The sequence below is a fragment of the Oncorhynchus tshawytscha genome, unplaced genomic scaffold (genome assembly GCF_018296145.1).
Source record: "Oncorhynchus tshawytscha isolate Ot180627B unplaced genomic scaffold, Otsh_v2.0 Un_scaffold_1072_pilon_pilon, whole genome shotgun sequence".
In the NCBI taxonomy this organism is placed as follows: domain Eukaryota; kingdom Metazoa; phylum Chordata; class Actinopteri; order Salmoniformes; family Salmonidae; genus Oncorhynchus; species Oncorhynchus tshawytscha.
Window position 1 is genome coordinate 135186 of NW_024609709.1, and position 20725 is coordinate 155910.

A 20725-nucleotide genomic window follows, 5' to 3' on the forward strand; every position below is an offset into this window, starting at 1 on the left:
CTTGACAAGGCTTGAAAATCGTCATTTAACCAGTCTCCTCCCCTTCATCTAGACTGACTGAAGTGGATTTAACAAGTGTCATCAATAAAGGATCATTCACCTGGATTCACCTGGTCAGTCTGTGTCATGGAGAGAGCAGGGGTTCTTAATGTTTTGTCCACTCTGAGAATAACTATTATGTTAATGTAATGTAATGTAATATCTTCTGTTGTTCTTGTCTATAACCGTTCTGTAACTTGTAATGTATTTGTTGGTTTCATGTGGACTCCAGGAAGAGTAGCTGCTGCATGTGCAGTATCTAATGGGGATCCTAAAAAACTAACCCCCCCCCTTTAATGTCCCACTTTATGTTGTATTATCTAATGGGGATCCTAATAAACTACCCCCCCTCCCTCCCCCCTCCCTCCCTCCCCCCTTTAATGTCCCACTTTATGTTGTATTATCTAATGGGGATCCTAATAAACTCCCTCCCCCCTTTAATGTCCCACTTTATGTTGTATTATCTAATGGGGATCCTAATAAACTCCCTCCCTCCCCCCCTTTAATGTCCCACTTTATGTTGTATTATCTAATGGGGATCCTAATAAACTAACCCCCCTTTAATGTCCCACTTTATGTTGTATTATCTAATGGGGATCCTAATAAACCTCCCTCCCTTAATGTCCCACTTTATCCCTGTATTATCCTCCCTAATCCTCCCTCCCTCCCCCTTCTGTAATGTGTCTTTATGTTGTATTATCTAATGGGGATCCTAATAAACTAACCCCCCTTTAATGTCCCACTTTATGTTGTATTATCTAATGGGGATCCTAATAAACTAGCTCCCTCTAATGTCCCCTAAACTTTAATGTCCCTTTATGTTGTATTATCTAATGGGGATCCTAATAAATAACCCCCTTCTTAATGTCCCACTTTATGTTGTATTATCTAATGGGGATCCTAATAAACTAACCCCCCCCCCTTTAATGTCCCACTTTATGTTGTAATGTTCCACTTTATGTTGTATTATCTAATGGGGATCCTAATAAAGTAACCCCCCCTCCCCCTGTTGTATTATCTAATGGGGATCCCTAAACTCCCTCCCCCCTCCCTCCCTCCCTCCCTCCCTCCCTCCCCTCCCTCCTTCTGTAATGTGTCTTTATGTTGTATTATCTAATGGGGATCCTAATAAAGTAACCCCCCTTTAATGTCTCACTTTATGTTGTATTATCTAATGGGGATCCTAATAAACTAACCCCCCCCCCTCCCTCCCCTTTATGTTGTATTATCCCTCCCTCCCTCCCTCCCCCTCCCTCCCTCCCTCCCTCCCCTCCCTCCCTCCCTCCCTCCCTCCCTCCCTCCCTCCCTCCCTCCCTCCCTCCCTCCTTCTGTAATGTGTCTTTATGTTGTATTATCTAATGGGGATCCTAATAAACTAACCCCCCTGTAATGTCCCACTTTATGTTGTATTATCTAATGGGGATCCCAATAAAGTACCCCTCCCTCCCTCCCTCCCTCCCTCCCTCCCTCCCTCCCTCCCTCCCTCCCTCCCTCCCTCCCTCCCTCCCTCCCTCCCTCCCTCCCTCCCTCCCTCCCTCCCTCCTTCTGTAATGTGTCTTTATGTTGTATTATCTAATGGGGATCCTAATAAACTAACCCCCCTGTCCCTCCCTCCCTCCCTCCCTCCCTCCCTCCCCCTCCCTCCTAAAGTAACCCTCCCTCCCTCCCTCCCTCCCTCCCTCCCTCCTTCTGTAATGTGCCTTTATGTTGTATTATCTAATGGGGATCCTAATAAAGTAACCCCCCACCCTCCCCCTCCCTCCCTCCCCCTCCCCCTCCTTCCCTCCCCTGTAATGTCCCACTTTATGTTGTATTATCTAATGGGATCCTAATAAAGTAACCCCCTCCCCTCCCTCCCTCCCTCCCTCCCTCCCTCCCTCCCTCCCTCCCTCCCTCCCTCCCTCCCTCCCTCCCTCCCTCCCTCCCTCCCTCCCCTCCCTCCCTCCCTCCCCCTCCCTCCCTCCCTCCCTCCCTCCCTCCCTCCTTCTGTAATGTGCCTTTATGTTGTATTATCTAATGGGGATCCTAATAAACTACCCCCCCTGTAATCCCCCCTTTATGTTCCCTATAATGGGGATCCCTCCCTCCCTCCCTCCCTCCCTCCCTCCCTCCCTCCCTCTGTAATGTGCCTTTATGTTGTATTATCTAATGGGGATCCTAATAAACTAACCCCCTGTAATGTCCCACTTTATGTTGTATTATATAATGGGGATCCCAATAAAGTAACCCTCCCTCCCTCCCTCCCTCCCTCCCTCCTTCTGTAATGTGCCTTTATGTTGTATTATCTAATGGGGATCCTAATAAAGTACCCCTCCCTCCCTCCCCCACCCTCCCTCCCTCCCTCCCTCCCTCCCTCCCCCCTCCCCCCTCCTTCCCCCTCCTTCTGTAATGTCCCACTTTATGTTGTATTATATAATGGGGATCCCAATTACTCCCCTCCCTCCCTCCCTCCCTCCCTCCCTCCCTCCCTCCCTCCCTCCCTCCCTCCCTCCCTCCCTCCCTCCCTCCCTCCCTCCCTCCCTCCCTCCCTCCCTCCCTCCTTCTGTAATGTGCCTTTATGTTGTATTATCTAATGGGGATCCTAATAAAGTAACCCCCCCCCACTTTATGTTCTATTATCTAATGGGGATCCCCCTCCCTCCCTCCCTCTCCCCCCCTCTGTAATGTCCCACTTTATGTTGTATTATCTAATGACTAGAAGAATGGAGTTCGGGACGTCTGATATCGTTTGTTGAACTTTACTGAAAACATGACAAGGATACATTCACTGTTGTTCACTAGTTCTTCAGCTCAAGTTTCATAATATATGCCATTTAGCAGACACTTTTATCCAAAGCAACTTACAGTCATGCGTGCATACCTGTTACCTTGCCAAAGCAAGTGAAATAGATAATAAACCAAATTTAAATAAACAATAAAAAATGAACAGTAAACATCACACTCACAAAATATTATGTAAGAATATTCGAAGATAAATACACAATGCAGGGAATTAACAATCAATGGAAATAGTTGTTTTTCAGTTCAACGTCTGTTTAGAATCTGCGTGTGGGATTCTAGTCCGGGACTCTCTGTCTCTCTCTCAGCTTAAACTAAAAAGGCCTTTCACAGTGATACTCATGACTAGAGGAAGGTATCCACGCTGGTCCTTCATCTCTGTCCTCAGTGTGTCCTCCTCTCTCTTCAGTGTAACTTCAGAGTGACCAAAGAGACTCTCTGTCCTCTGATACAGCTCCTCCTCAGTCAGAACAGCCAGACCTGCATCTCTCAGAGAGAGGGTCTCCCCACTCCCTGCTGCCACATGCTGCACCTGGAGGACAAGCAGCACAGGAATACATTGATATGCTTTATTTTCTGGGTCATTCTTGAATTAATGTGGCATTTGCATCCCTCGACTTTGCAACAATGACAAACACTTTAAAATGACAAATAGTTAGACATTATATATGATTTAATTGATATTAAACTGTTTATCAATGTGAAACAAAATGGAAGTCCTTTATACTGCAAAACTTTTATCTTAGTGGCATGTTTTTGGGATATATTATTTTGAGTGTTATAAAATAAACAAAAGTATTTAATATATTTTATAGATCAATGAAAATAAATATAATACTTTGTTAACCCCTTGAACATCACTCATTACAAAGACAAATATATATATATATATATATATATATATATATATATCTACAAAGTAAACTACATTTATGAATACACTGTATATAGATCAATAAAGCAAAGAAGGCCACTAATATATATATATATTTACAATTATTATGTGTCCCTAAGTTTTATGTAATTAGTGTTACCGCCTTAGGAGAGGGGTCAATATTAAAGAAGATTTTTAGCTAATCACACCCTTTTAGTATGTCATCAATGTTATGATTCCATAGATAATTGGTGTGTTTAAATAAAACATATCATTTGGTGTAACTCAATTTAAATGAAGGGAAATTACACTCTGAGCAAAATGATTCATCAAATCTCTTTAGTGAATGATTAAGTCAATTATTTTTAAAGGTTAAATGACCTTAGATTTGAGATCGGTGGGCTCCATTTAAGAAAATCCTAAAATACTTACAAAAAGTAATTGGTGTGACCTATACTTTGATGCAACACATCGTTCAGCTCCACCACTATCCAAGAGATGGCGCTGATCTGCATGTAATTCTGGCTTTCACTCATGTCACAACATTATATCAGAAGCAAACACATTTGATGTGTAATTGCTTGAGCTAATCAAGCACACAGTACGTGCTCGCTTCCCTGTTGTATTGTTATTTTGCCAAATGTTATTTGAGGAAAGGCAGCTCGCTAATGCAGCGGTTTCATTCTCACTCAGTGATCTGTTGTGGAGAGGCTAGCCTGGGGACTCAGTCAGCTGTAGCCCGCTTGGGTGCTGCTATAGAGAGTCATTAGTAGTGCCCGCCCATAGTTGTTAATCGTCTTCTAGTTAGCTAGCTGAAAAGGCATCATGAATCATGTCAACAATCACCAAGAAAATTATTTTCAAACTTGTAGAGATAAAATATCTTGGTGCTCATCAACCACTGAACAGACCTCAGTTAAAATAGAGCAAGTTATAAAATAATTAAACCTGAGTGGTTTGGATGGAACTTGCAGTGGCTATCAGCTGCTGTTTGAGGTACGTGTTGTTGTTAATGATTGATGTCAGAATGTAATACCCCATTGAACTGTATCTATGCAATGGTTGAAGCGAGGCAGAGAGTAGATTTATAAACATTGTTGCTTTATTCATAACCTGAGCATCTTGTTAAAACTTCTTTGGGACTGGGGGGCAGTATTGAGTAGCTTGGATGAATAAGGTGCCCAGAGTAAACTGCCTGCTACTCAAGACCAGTTGCTAATATATGCATATTATTAGTAGATTCGGATTGAAAACACTCTGAAGTTTACAAAACTGTTTGAATGATGTCTGTGAGTATAACAGAACTCATATGGCAGGCAAAAACCTGAGAAAATATCCAACCAGGAAGTGGGAAATTTGAGGTTTGTAGTTTTTATAATATAACTTTATAATATAACTTTTCGTCTGAATGTTCGCTTGGACTTGCCTGCGCGTTGTGAGATTGGATTGTGTACTAAACGCGCAAAGAAAAAGGAGGTATTTGGACATAAGCGATGGACTTTATCGAACAAATCAAACATTTATTATGGAATTGGGATTCCTGGGAGTGCATGCTGATGAAGATCATCAAAGGTAAGTTAATATTTATAATGCTATTTCTGACTTCTGTTGACTGCACAATAGGGCGGATATCTGTTTGACTGTTTTGTTGTCTGAGCGCTGTACTCAGATTATTGTAAAGCTTTTTTGAAATCTGACACAGCGGTTGCATTCAGGAGAAGTTTATCTAAAGTTCCATGTACGAGCCTCCCGGGTGGCGCAGTGGTTAAGGGTGTTGTACTGCAGTGCCAGCTGTGCCACCAGAGACTCTGGGTTTGCGCCCAGGCTCTGTCGTAACCGGCCGCGACCGTGAGGTCCGTTGGGCGATGCACAATTGGCCTAGCGTCGCCCCGGTTAAGGAGGGCTTGGCCGGTAGGGGAATTCTTGTCTCATCGCGCACCAGCGACTCCTGTGGTGCGCTAACCAAGATTGCCAGGTGCACGGTGTTTCCTCCGACACATTGGTGCGGCTGGCTTCCGGTTTGGATGGCGCTGTGTTAAGAAGCAGTGCGGCTTGGTTGGGTTGTGTATCGGAGGACACATGACTTTCAACCTTCGTCTCTCCCGAGCCCGTACGGGAGTTGTAGCGATGAGACAAGATAGTAGCTACTAAAAACAATTGGATACCATGAAATTGGGGAGAAAACGGGGTAAAAATATAAAAAATAAAAAGTTCCATGTACAACACTTGTATTTTCATCAATATTTATGATGAGTATTTCTGTAAATTGAAGTGGTTCTCTGCAAAATCACCGGATGTTTTGGAACTACTGAACATAAGAACACAATGTAAACTCAGATTTTTGGATATAAATAAGAACTTTATCGAACTAAACATACATTCATTGTGTAACATTAAGTCCTATGAGTGTCATCTGATGAAGATCATCAAAGGTTAGTGATTCATTTTATCTCTATTTCTGCCTTTTGTGACTCCTCTCTTTGTCTGGAAAAATGTCTGTGTTTCTCTGTGACTAGGTGCTTACTTAACATAATCGTTAGGTGTGCCTTTGCCGTAAAGCCTTTTTGAAATCAGATACTGTGGCTGGATTAACGATAAATATATCTTTAAAATGGTGTAAAATACTTGTATGCTTGAGGAATTTTAATTATGAGATTTCTGTTGTTTTTAATTTGGCGCCCTGCACTTTCACTGGCTGTTGCTGAGGTGGGACGCTACCGTCCCGAATATCCCAAAGAGGTTTTAACAGACAGGCAGAGGCAACTGCACTCAGAATGGTGTTCTGCTGCGTCCCATCACTCTAACAGTGATTACCAATATTGCAGACCGATGCTGATATTGATTCTGAAGTAAAATAGACTGGACTACCGTGGTCTTCCTTGCAATAGGAGCCAAAGATATGGGCAGTAGCCTATACACTGGTCATAACCCTTATGTTATAACGTTTGTGTGTGACTGATAAGTATTTATGATGGTGCGTCCATTCAATGTGTAGTGTAGTGTAGTAATGTGTTGATGCATATTCACTTTTTTTCATTGAGTTTCCCCACTAATATTTTTGTTAAAAATCGCAACTGGTTACCGTCAATGGTGTTACTACTGCTACTGGTGGTACAATGTTATCATAATGGTAGAAATATTAGTTTGTTTAACATGGGAAGATACATTTACATAAACCCAAATACATTTACATTAACCCCAATACATTTACATTAACCCAAATACATTTACATTAACCCCAATACATTTACATAAACCCAAATACATTTACATAAAACCAAATACATTTACATAAACCCAAATACATTTACATAAACCCAAATACATTTACATAAACCCAAATACATTTACATAAACCCAAATACATTTACATAAAACCAAATACATTTACATAAACCCAAATACATTTACATAAACCCAAATACATTTACATAAACCCAAATACATTTACATAAAACCAAATACATTTACATGAACCCCAATACATTTACATAAACCCAAATACATGTACATAAAACCAAATACATTTACATAAACCCAAACACATTTACATAAACAAAAACCTAGAAAAATGAACTCCAGGTCATACAGGACTGGAGGCTCAATCAAGCAGGTGTGAACTCACCAGGATCTGCAGGGCCTGTAAGACTGGAGGACTGCAACAGGATCCCAACACAGAGAGACCTTCATCTGTCATTCCTGAAGATATAGATATACACACATAAAACCACAGTAGTGAACCTAGTTTCCCAGGAACTGATCAAATAATAACTGGAGAATCCTGTGAAAACTGCTCTCTATCTCACCGACCATGGCACTGACAATGAGGTGGACGGCACTGAGAAGTGAGGATATGATCTCGTCCTCATCCTTCCCAACACATTGGTCTACAAGATCCAGTATGGCCTGGACTGTTTCCCTCTCAGACTCTTCCAGGTCACCCAGGTCAGGAGTCTCACCTTCACACATCTGATCCAGCTGTGACAGGGGGTGGGGGAGGGGGAGAGAGAGTGAGAGTGAGTGAGTGAGTGAGTGAGAGTGAGTGAGTGAGTGAGTGAGTGAGTGAGTGAGTGAGTGAGTGAGTGAGTGAGTGAGTAGAGAGGTGAGGGCCTTTGCTCTTGCAGGTGAGTGAGTTGAGTGAGGTGAGTGTGTGAGTGAGTGAGGTGAGTGAGTGAATGGTAAATAGAGACAAGGCAAGGTAAGGGCCTTTGAGTGTTGGGTCAGTAACCAGCAGGTAGACTAGGGGGTCAGTAACCAGCAGGTAGACTAGTGGTTAGAGCGTTGGGTCAGTAACCAGCAGGTAGACTAGTGGTTAGAGCGTTGGGTCAGTAACCAGCAGGTAGACTAGTGGTTGAGCGTTGGGTCAGTAACCAGCAGGTAGACTAGTGGTTAGAGCGTTGGGTCAGTAACCAGCAGGTAGACTAGTGGTTAGAGCGTTGGGTCAGTAACCAGCAGGTAGACTAGTGGTTAGAGCGTTGGGTCAGTAACCAGCAGGTAGACTAGTGGTTAGAGCGTTGGGTCAGTAACCAGCAGGTAGACTAGTGGTTAGAGCGTTGGGTCAGTAACCAGCAGGTAGACTAGTGGTTAGAGCGTTGGGTCAGTAACCAGCAGGTAGACTAGTGGTTAGAGCGTTGGGTCAGTAACCAGCAGGTAGACTAGTGGTTAGAGCGTTGGGTCAGTAACCAGCAGGTAGACTAGTGGTTAGAGCGTTGGGTCAGTAACCAGCAGGTAGACTAGTGGTTAGAGCGTTGGGTCAGTAACCAGCAGGTAGACTAGTGGTTAGAGCGTTGGGTCAGTAACCAGCAGGTAGACTAGTGGTTAGAGCGTTGGGTCAGTAACCAGCAGGTAGACTAGTGGTTAGAGCGTTGGGTCAGTAACCGAAAGGTTGCTACATCGAATCCCAGAGTAGACAAGGTCAAAATCTGTCGTTCTGAACAAGGCAGTTAACAAACTATTCCTAGGATGTCATTGTAAATAAGAATTTGTTCTTAACTGACTTGCCTGGTTAAATAAAAAAATGCCATCAAAATTTGACATACCAAATTTTGCTACAAATACTTGAATCAGATATAGAACCTGTTACCACTGGTTATGGTTGTGAGGTTTGGGGTCCGCGCACAAAATGGGACAAACACCAAATTGACACTCTGCAGAATTCTGCATCCTCCGTGTACAACATTAAATACCTAATAACACATGCAGAGCAGATTTAGGCAGATACCCACTAATTAAATTCTACAACCACCTAAAAGGAAGCGATTCCCAAACCTTCCATAACAAAGCCATCACCTACAGAGAGATGAACCTGGAGAATAGTCCCCTCAGCAAGCTGGTCCTGGGGCTCTGTTCACAAACACAAACAGACCCCACAGAGCCCCAGGACAGCAACAGCAACATAATTAGACCCAAACAAATCATGAGAAAACAAAAAGATAATTACTTGACACATTGGAAATAATTAACAAAAACTGAGCAAACTAGAATGCTATTTGGCCCTAAACAGAGAGAACACAGCGGCAGAATACCTGACCACCGTGACTGACCCAAAATTAAAGAAAGCTTTGACTATGTAGAGACTCAGTGAGCATAGCCTTGCTATTGAGAAAGGCCGCTATAGGCCGACCTGGATTTCAAGAGAAGACAGGATAGGTGCACATTGCTCACAAAATGAGGTGGAAACTGAGATGCACTTTCTAACCTCCTGACAAATGTAAGAACATATTAGCGACACATATTTCCCTCAGAATTTTAAAACAAATCCTATTTTGATAAACTCCCTTAACTATTGGGGAAATTCCACAGTGTGCCATCACAGAAGCAAGATTTGTGACCTGTTGCCACAAGAAAAGGGCAACCAGTGAAGAACAAACACCATTGTAAATACAACCCATATTTATGTTTATTTATTTTTGCTTTTGTACTTTAACTATTTGCACATCGTTGCAACATATTTTAAATGTCTTTATTATTTTGGAACTTTTGTGTGTGTAATGCTTACTGTTATTTTTTATTGTTTATTTCACTTTTGTTTATTATCTATTTCACTTGCTTTGGCAATGTAAACATACAGTACCAGTCAGAAGTTTGGACATAGCTACTCATTCAAGGGTTTTTCTTCATTTTTCTTATTTTCTATATTGTAGAATAAGTGAAGACATCGTAACGATGAAATTACACATATGGAATCATGTAGTAACCAAAAAAGTGTTAAACAAATCAAAATATATTTTAGATTCTTCAAAATAGCCCCCCTTTGCCTTTATGACAGCTTTGCACACTCTTGGCATTCCCTCAACCAGCTTTACATGGAATGCTTTAGTAGTTCCCACATATGCTGAGCACTTGCTGGCTGCTTTTCCTTCACTCTGCGGTCCAATTCAGCCCAAACCATCTCAATTGGGTTGAGGTCGGGTGATTGTGGAGGCCAGGTCATCTGATACAGCACTCCATCACTCTCCTTCTTGGTCAAATAGCCCTTACACAGCCTGGAGGTGTGTTTGGGGTCATTGTCCTGTTGAAAAACAAATGATAGTCCCACTAAGAACAAACCAGATGTGATGGAGTATCGCTGCAGAATGCTGTGGTAGCCATGCTGGTTAAGTGTGCCTTGAATTCTAAATAAATCACAGACAGTGTCTCCAGCAAAGCACCCCACACCATCACACCTCCTCCTCCGTGCTTTCCGGTGGGAACCACACATGCGGAGATAATCCGTTCACCTACTCTCTGCATCTCACAAACACACGTCGCTTGGAACCAAAAATCGCAAATTTGGACTCATCAGACCAAAGTTGTGACGTGATGAGGTTGGATCCAGGTGCAGAGAAGAGACCAGATGAGGAATCAGTGGTTAAACATACATACTTTACTGAGAAATGGTATCCAACGGATCACAGTAACAACAAACACTAAGTCTCAAAAAGTCACTCAGGAAACAAACGCACACGGTAAACAATTCAAACTTCAGCAAAGGAAACCAGAAAACACCCCTGTTTTAACAGGGACATCATAATGAATAATAGGACACAGCTGAGTGTTGTTAATGTCTCTAGGTGACAAGTGGAACCATGACAAAAGGACAGATTTCCACCGGTCTAATGTCATTCGCTTGTGTTTCTTATCCCAAGCAAGTCTCTTCTTCTTATTGGTGTCCTTTAGTAGTGGTTTCTTTGCAGCAATTTGACCATGAAGGCCTGATTCACACAGTCTCCTCTGAACAGTTGATGTTGAGATATTTCTGTTACTTGAACTCCATAAGCATTTATTTGGGCTGCAATTTCTGAGGCTGGTAACTCTAATGAACTTATCCTCTGCAGCAGAGGTAACTCTGGGTCTTTCTTTCCTGTGGCGGTCCTCATGAGAGCCAGTTTCGTCATAGAACTTGATGGTTTTTGTAACATTTTCCACATTGACTGACCTTCATGTCATAAAGTAATGATGGACTGTATTTTCTCTTTGCTTATTTGAGCTGTTCTTGCCATAATATGGACTTGGTCTTTTACCAAGTAGGGCGATCTTCTGTATACTACCCCTACTTTGTCACAACACAGCTGATTGGCTCATACTGTAAGGACCGACGCTGGAGTAGAGAAGCAGGTACGGGGAGTCAAACATTTAATCGGAACAGACATAGAACAAGACAGGAAGAGCATCAGCACAATGCTGAAGTAGGGAAAAGAGGGGGGGGGACAGACAGATATAGGGGAGGTAATGAAAGAGGTGATTGAGTCCAGGTGAGTCCAATAATCGCTGATGCGAGTGACGGGGGAAGGCAGGTGTGCGTAATGATGGCTGGCAGGAGTGCATAATGCTGGGGAGCCTGGAGCGGGAGCAGGCGTGACACAAAAGCATTAAGAAGGAAAGAAATTCCACAAATTAACTTTTAACAAGGCACACCTGTTAATTGAAATACATTCCAGGTGACTACTTCATGAAGCTGGTTGAGAGAATGCCAAGAGTGTTTAAAGCTGTCATCAATGCAAAGGGTGGCTACTTTGAAGAATCTCAGATATGTGTTATTTCATAGTTTTGATGTCTTCACTATTATTCTACAATGTAGAAAATAGTAAAAATTTAGATAAACCCCTGAATGAGTAGGTGTCTCCAAACGTCTGACTGGTACTGTATGTTTCCCATGCCAATAAAGCCCCTTGAATTGACATTGAATTGAATTGAGAGAGAGAAAAAGAGAGAGAGAGTATATTTAACACAGAGAGAATATTACAGATATTCAGGGTGAGATATTCATTCCTGCCATTAGTTGTGTGTGTGTGTGTCTACATTGTGTGTGTGTGTGTGTGTCTACATTGTGTGTGTGTGTGTTTGGGCCCAGTTTCTGTACATCTCACTCACCACACTCTCCAGCACACTGACTGCTTCTCTGTCCTCCATGGTTGTCTTGAGGAGCTGAAGCAGAGAGGAGCGTTTGGCTGCCGGAAGGGTTAACAGGAGCTGGAAATGACCACTCAGTTTCTCCAGTTCTGTCAACACACAAACAATACAGAAACCATTTTATCAAAGTGTCTTATTTTCATGTAACAAATCCATACATTTTTATATATTTCAAAAGTGTGGTAACTTTGTAATTACTAATCAAAGAGAAATATTGAACATTCCATAGACATTACATTTTGACCAGACGTTCCATTCAGTAGACTACATGTTTACCAGACGTTCCATTCAGTAGACTACATGTTGACCAGACGTTCCATTCAGTAGACTACATTTTGACCAGACGTTCCATTCAGTAGACTACATGTTGACCAGACGTTCCATTCAGTAGACTACATGTTGACCAGATGTTCCATTCAGTAGACTACATGTTTACCAGACGTTCCATTCAGTAGACTACATGTTTACCAGACGTTCCATTCAGTAGACTATATGTTGGCCAGACGTTCCATTCAGTAGACTACATGTTTACCAGATGTTCCATTCAGTAGACTACATGTTATATGTTGACCAGACGTTCCATTCAGTAGACTACATGTTGACCAGACGTTCCATTCAGTAGACTACATGTTTACCAGACGTTCCATTCAGTAGACTACATGTTGACCAGACGTTCCATTCAGTAGACTACATGTTGACCAGATGTTCCATTCAGTAGACTACATGTTTACCAGACGTTCCATTCAGTAGACTACATGTTTACCAGACGTTCCATTCAGTAGACTACATGTTGACCAGACGTTCCATTCAGTAGACTACATGTTGACCAGACGTTCCATTCAGTAGACTACATGTTGACCAGACGTTCCATTCAGTAGACTACATGTTGACCAGACGTTCCATTCAGTAGACTACATTACATGTTGACCAGACATTCCATTCAGTAGACTACATTACATGTTGACCAGATGTTCCATTCAGTAGACTACATTACATGTTGACCAGACATTCCATTCAGTAGACTACATGTTGACCAGACGTTCCATTCAGTAGACTACATTACATGTTGACCAGACGTTCCATTCAGTAGACTACATTACATGTTGACCAGACATTCCATTCAGTAGACTACATTACATGTTGACCAGACGTTCCATTCAGTAGACTACATTACATTTTGACCAGACGTTCCATTCAGTAGACTACATTACATGTTGACCAGACATTCCATTCAGTAGACTACATGTTGACCGCTAAACAGGAGACATTACCCTCCACTGGCATTATTACCTTTGTTCAGATTTAGGGGACTGTTGGTATCAAAGTCGCCTCCCAGGTCCATAAATCCATCTACTTCCAACCCCTCCTTTGACTTATCTATTTCAAAGCCCCCATTGTTGCGGATGAGGCACAGCTCTGTGGACAAGAGCAGACAACAGTCATAACCAGTCACACACAGGCAGATACAGTGGCTATACTAAATACAGTGGCTGTACTAAATACAGTGGCTATACTAAATACAGTGGATATACTAAATACAGTGGATATGCTAAATACAGTGGCTATACTCAATACAGTGGCTGTACTATATATACTAAATACAGTGGCTGTACTAAATACAGTGGCTGTACTAAATACAGTGGCTATACTAAATACAGTGGCTGTACTAAATACAGTGGCTGTACTATATATACTAAATACAGTGGCTATACTAAATACAGTGGCTATACTAAATACAGTGGATATACTAAATACAGTGGATATGCTAAATACAGTGGCTATACTCAATACAGTGGCTGTACTATATATACTAAATACAGTGGCTATACTAAATACAGTGGCTATACTAAATACAGTGGCTGTACTAAATACAGTGGCTATACTAAATACAGTGGATATACTAAATGCAGTGGATATGCTAAATACAGTGGCTATACTAAATACAGTGGATATACTCAATACAGTGGCTATACTAAATACAGTGGCTATACTCAATACAGTGGCTATACTAAATACAGTGGATATACTAAATACAGTGGCTATACTAAATACAGTGGCAATACAGTGGCTGTACTAAATACAGTGGCTGTACTATATATACTAAATACAGTGGCTATACTAAATACAGTGGCTATACTAAATACAGTGGATATACTAAATACAGTAAACTAAATACAGTGGATATGCTAAATACAGTGGCTATACTAAATACAGTGGCTGTACTATATATATACTAAATACAGTGGCTATACTAAATACAGTGGCTATACTAAATACAGTGGCTGTACTAAATACAGTGGCTGTACTAAATACAGTGGCTATACTAAATACAGTGGATATACTAAATACAGTGGATATACTAAATACAGTGGCTATACTAAATACAGTGGATATACTAAATACAGTGGCTATACTAAATACAGTGGCTATACTAAATACAGTGGCTATACTAAATACAGTGGATATACTCAATACAGTGGCTATACTAAATACAGTGGCTATACTCAATACAGTGGATATACTAAATACAGTGTAAATACAGTGGATATGCTAAATACAGTGGATATACTAAATACAGTGTAAATACAGTGGATATACTAAATACAGTGGCTATACTAAATACAGTGGCTATACTCAATACAGTGGATATACTAAATACAGTGTAAATACAGTGGATATACTAAATACAGTGGATATACTATATATCGACTAAATACAGTGGCTACACTAAATACACTGAGGAACATAGACGCTGGCTGTGTACTTTACCATGGTACTTAACCATGCAGCTATACCTGGGACATTGACAAACCATACACTTCCTCACCAAACTTTCCATTGCATTTGACGTAGAGTTCAATCAGACTGTAGGCCATGACAGTATTTGCAGGAATACCCAGTGACACATCACAATCTGTCTGAGTACTGCCGCTCTGCTTCATAGAGGCCTGTGGAGAAAATGTAAAATCAGTCAGAGACGTTTGGTACACAGATGACCCAGATTCTAACCCAGACAGTCATCTATTCAAAGGACCTTGCGCCCAGACAGACTAATTTACTTCTTTGCTCGCTTTGAGGACAATACAGTGCCACTGACACGGCCCGCTACCAAAACCTGCGGACTCTCCTTCACTGCAGCCGATGTGAGTAAAACATTTAAACGTGTTTACCCTCGCAAGGCTGCAAGCCCAGACGGCATCCCCAGCAGCGTCCTCAGAGCATGCGCAGACCAGCTGGCTGGTGTGTTTACGGACATATTCAATCAATCCTTATCCCAGTCTGCCGTTCCCACATACTTCAAGAGGGCCACCATTGTTCCCGTTCCCAAGAAAGCTACCGCCCTTTAGCACTCACTTCCGTCATCATTAAAATGCTTTTGAGAGACGAGTCAAGGACGATATCACCTCCATCCTACCGGACACCCTAGACCCACTCCAATTTGCTTAACACCAAAATAGGTCCACAGACGATGCAATCGCAACCACACTGCACACTGCCCTAACCCATCTGGACAAGAGGAATACCTATGTGAGAATGCTGTTCATCGACTACAGCTCAGCATTTAACACCATAGTACCATCCAAACTCGTCATCAAGCTCGAGACCCTGGGTCTTGACCCCGCCCTGTGCAACTGGGTACTTCTCCACTCCATTGATCTTCAACACTGGGGCACCACAAGGGTGCGTTCTGACCCCTCTCCTGTACTCTCTGTTCACCCACGACTGCGTGGCCACGCACGCCTCCAACTCAATCATCAAGTTTGCGGACGACACTACAGTGGTAGGCTTGATTACAATGACGAGATGGCCTACAGGGAGGAGGTGAGGGCCCTCGGAGTGTGGTGTCAGGAAAATAACGGAGATGATCGTGGACTTCAGGAAACAGCAGAGGGAGCACCCCCCTATCCACATCGACGGGACAGTAGTGGAGAGGGTAGTAAGTTTTAAGTTCCTCGGCGTACACATCACGGACAAACTGAATTGGTCCACCCACACAGACAGCGTGGTGAAGAAGGCGCAGCAGCGCCTCTTCAACCTCAGGAGGCTGAAAAAGTTTGGCTTGTCACCAAAAGCACTCACAAACTTCTACAGATGCACAATCGAGAGCATCCTGTATCACCGCCTGGTACGGCAACTGTTCCGCCCACAACCGTAAGGCTCTCCTGAGGGTAGTGAAGTCTGCACAACGCATCACCGGGGGCAAACTACCTGCCCTCCAGGACACCTACACCACCCGATGTCACAGGAAGGCCAAAAATATCATCAAGGACAACAACCACCTGAGCCACTGCCTGTTCACCCCGTTATCATCCAGAAGGCGAGGTCAGTACAGGTGCATCAAAGCTGGGACCGAGAGACTGAAAAACAGCTTCTATCTCAAGGCCATCAGACTGTTAAACAGCCACCACTAACAATGAGTGGCTTCTGCAAACATACTGACTAACTCCAGCTCACTTTAATAATGGAAATTGATGTAAAAAATGTATCAATAGCTACTTTAAACAATGCCACTTAATATAATGTTTATACCCTACATTATTCATCTCATATGTATATGTATATACTGTACTCGATACCATCTACTGCATCTTGCCTATGCTGCTCTGTACCATCACTCATTCATATATCTTTATGTACATATTCTTTATCCCTTTACACTTGTGTGTATAAGGTAGTAGTTGTGGAATTGTTAGGTTAGATTACTCGTTGGTTACAACTGCATTGTCGGAACTAGAAGCACAAGCATTTCGCTACACTCGCATTAACATCTGCTAACCATGTGTGTGTGACAAATAAAATTGGATTTGATTTGATTCTACACCATTGCATTTTCAGGAAGTGTTTCTAATGTCAAGAACAGGAAATTATGTGGTAACTAGAGCTGGGTCAGTCCACCAATTCGGTTTGAGAAGTGTAACTTGAAAAAACAAATTGCATCACAAGAGGTATCCTTCTTTTATGACTATAGTAAGTGCCTGTTAAGTCCCAAATAAAGTAAGGTTGAACATAACTAGGGATGTCCTTGTGACAGGGGGAATGTAAGCTTGTTGTTTGAAGGGATTGGCAATTGAATGCAAGCTTCACAAAAAAAATGAAAAATTGTTAAAACATTTCTAGCATGTCTATCTATGGTGCGTTGTGGTCCACCTGCTCAGTGTTCCACCACAAAACACAAGATAATTGGCAAAAATAATAAAACCAGCTGACCTGCTTTTACACTATAATTTGAATATTAGATGTTCAATATTTCTTCTGAAAAAAAACATTTAAAAAGGAATAGTTTTGAGAGTTCAGTTCACATAAAAGGGTTGACCTTAAAATGAGGGACGGACGTTAATGAATGCTGCATGGATGGACAATATGCTGAATGGTGGCACTTTAACAAGTCTTTATTCATATCAACAATCAGATTTATTGAATTCTCCATGTGGTCTATATTAATGAAAGGGCACTTCATTTCATTTAACATGCTTTTAAAATTCAATATTGGTGCACAATTTATTCTGGAACAACCCAGGTACAGCATTCTGACTTGAGCAAGAGACAGTATTACCACTACTGAACAGACATCTTAGAGTATTACCACTACTGAACAGACATCTGTGAGTATTACCACTACTGAACAGACATCTGTGAGTATTACCACTACTGAACAGACATCTGTGAGCATTACCACTACTGAACAGACATCTGTGAGCATTACCACTACTGAACAGACATCTGTGAGTATTACCACTACTGAACAGACATCTGTGAGCATTACCACTACTGAACAGACATCTGTGAGCATTACCACTACTGAACAGACATCTGTGAGTATTACCACTACTGAACAGACATCTGTGAGTATTACCACTACTGAACAGACATCTGTGAGTATTACCACTACCAAACAGACATCTGTGAGTATTACCACTACTGAACAGACATCTGTGAGTATTACCACTACTGAACAGACATCTGTGAGTATTACCACTACCAAACAGACATCTGTGAGCATTACCACTACTGAACAGACATCTGTGAGTATTACCACTACTGAACAGACATCTGTGAGTATTACCACTACTGAACAGACATCTGTGAGTATTACCACTACCAAACAGACATCTGTGAGTATTACCACTACTGAACAGACATCTGTGAGTATTACCACTACTGAACAGACATCTGTGAGTATTACCACTACTGAACAGACATCTGTGAGTATTACCACTACTGAACAGACATCTGTGAGTATTACCACTACTGAACAGACATCTGTGAGCATTACCACTACTGAACAGACATCTGTGAGCATTACCACTACTGAACAGACATCTGTGAGTATTACCACTACTGAACAGACATCTGTGAGTATTACCACTACTGAACAGACATCTGTGAGTATTACGACTACTGAACATCTGTGATCTGTCAATATGGTCCTGACATTGACTTTATTTATGAAGGCCTAGCTATCATGAAGTGAGATTATTGAGATTAAAAATCTATTTTACAACAGAGATGATCTAAATCTGAGTTACCAGTAAAATATGAAGGAAATATAATTCACTTCAGTAGAACAGACTAATCTTACCTCCTACCTTCCCGCTCAGGAACACACATCACGTTGGCTCCTACATTGCCATGCTTAAGGACATTGTTTGTGACCGGGCAAGGTAGTGACGTCATAATCCTCTCCGTCAAGACGCCTAACACTGCCCTGGGATTCGCACGGGTCTGCTTGATCACAGGATGGGACATGTCCAGAACTCTGCAGGAGGGACACATTTTAGGTCATATTTCATAGAAATCTGGAAACACTGGAAAGCTACTTTAAAAGTAAACAAATGGATGTAACAATCACAGATTGTCCCTTTAAGCTAAACTAGTAGTGAAAACAGTGAGGATGTAGTTTAAGTTTCAGGAAGTTGCTAAACCAGTACAGTTCCACTTCTTTGTTGTCTGTTTGTTGGTATATTGGTTTGTTGTCACTTCAACCTGAAAATGTCCTTTTTACACAAAAGACCTGCCTGATGTCATTGCAAAAGTTTTGCTCACTGGTCTTGGGTCTTGGACTCCTTGGGAAGGTGAACTGTATGATGTATTATGACTGTATTGTGACTGTATTATGATGTAATATGATGTATTATGACTGTGTTATGATGTAATATGATGTATTATGACTGTATTATGACTGTATGATGACTGTATATGACTGAATTATGACTGTATTATGATGTATTATGACATATTATGATGTATTATGACGTAGAGTGATGTAATATGATGTATTATGATGTATTGTGACTGTATTGTGACTGTATTATGACGTATTATGACTGTATTATGACGTATTGTGACTGTATTATGATGTAAGACCTGACTGTATTCATTGATGTATTATGATGTTACTGGTCTTATGTCTTGTATTATGATGTATTATGAGGTGTATTATGACTGTATTATGATGTATTATGACTGTATTATGACTGTATTATGATGTATTATGACTGTATTATGATGTATTGTGATGTATAATGACTGTATAATGACTGTATAATGACTGTATTATGACTGTATTATGACTGTATTATGATGTATTATGACTGTATTATGACTGTATTGTGACTGTATTGTGATGTATTATGATGTAATATGATGTATTATGACTGTATTATGACTGTATTGTGATGTATTATGATGTAATATGATGTATTATGACTGTATTATGACTGTATTGTGATGTATTATGATGTAATATGATGTATTATGACTGTATTATGACTGTATGATGACTGTATATGACTGAATTATGACTGTATTATGATGTATTATGACATATTATGATGTATTATGACGTAGAGTGATGTAATATGATGTATTATGATGTATTGTGACTGTATTGTGACTGTATTATGACGTATTATGACTGTATTATGACGTATTGTGACTGTATTATGATGTATTATGAGGATATTATGATGTATTATGACATATTATGACTGTATTATGACTTTATTATGACTGTATTGTGATGTATTATGACATATTATGATGTATTATGACTGTATTATGACTGTATTATGATGTATTATGACTGTATTATGACTGTATTATGATGTATTATGACTGTATTATGACTGTATTGTGACTGTATTGTGATGTATTATGATGTAATATGATGTATTATGACTGTATTATGACTGTATTGTGATGTATTATGATGTAATATGATGTATTATGACTGTATTATGACTGTATTGTGATGTATTATGATGTAATATGATGTATTATGACTGTATTATGATGTATTATGACTGTATTATGACTGTATATGACTGTATTATGACTGTATTATGATGTATTATGATGTATTATGACTGTATTATGATGTATTGTGATGTATTATGATGTAATATGATGTATTATGACTGTATTATGATGTATAATGACTGTATTGAACATATGTATAGTATAGGGTAACCCACCTGTTTTTTGAGTAGCTGTGTAAGTCCTTCACATCAACCTTCTCTTTGTTCAGGCTGCCAAGGGACAGCTTCTGTTTGGTGGACCATTTCCCTCCCACGGTCAGGTTGAAATCAGCCAACTTTGCCTCCACGTTTCCGTCTGCGTTCATTTCTTTCTTGTCACCAAATG

General features: G+C 40.9%; 1 protein-coding gene across 1 annotated transcript; it reads right to left on the minus strand.

The window, feature by feature from the left end:
* Positions 1–2767: 2767 nt before the first annotated feature.
* LOC121845606 (gasdermin-E-like) lies at positions 2768–18724 on the minus strand. Its single transcript, XM_042317154.1, has 7 exons — positions 18670–18724; positions 14910–15030; positions 13373–13498; positions 12044–12171; positions 7498–7669; positions 7317–7390; positions 2768–3349 (listed from the first exon to the last, which is right to left on the minus strand). The coding sequence occupies exons 2-7, from the start codon at positions 15022–15024 to the stop codon at positions 3122–3124; spliced, it is 843 nt and encodes a 280-aa protein (XP_042173088.1). The 5' UTR covers positions 15025–15030; positions 18670–18724; the 3' UTR covers positions 2768–3121.
* Positions 18725–20725: the final 2001 nt, after the last annotated feature.

Coding starts and splice junctions, on each gene's coding strand:
- LOC121845606 (XM_042317154.1), bottom strand. CDS start 15,024: ATGAAGCAGAGCGGCAGTACTCAGACAGATTGTGATGTGTCACTGGGT. Junction 13,499..14,909: donor CAAATGCAATGGAAAGTTTG/GTGAGGAAGTGT, acceptor TCTTGTCCACAG/AGCTGTGCCTCATCCGCAAC. Junction 7,670..12,043: donor TCAGTGTGCTGGAGAGTGTG/GTGAGTGAGATG, acceptor CCCCTGTCACAG/CTGGATCAGATGTGTGAAGG.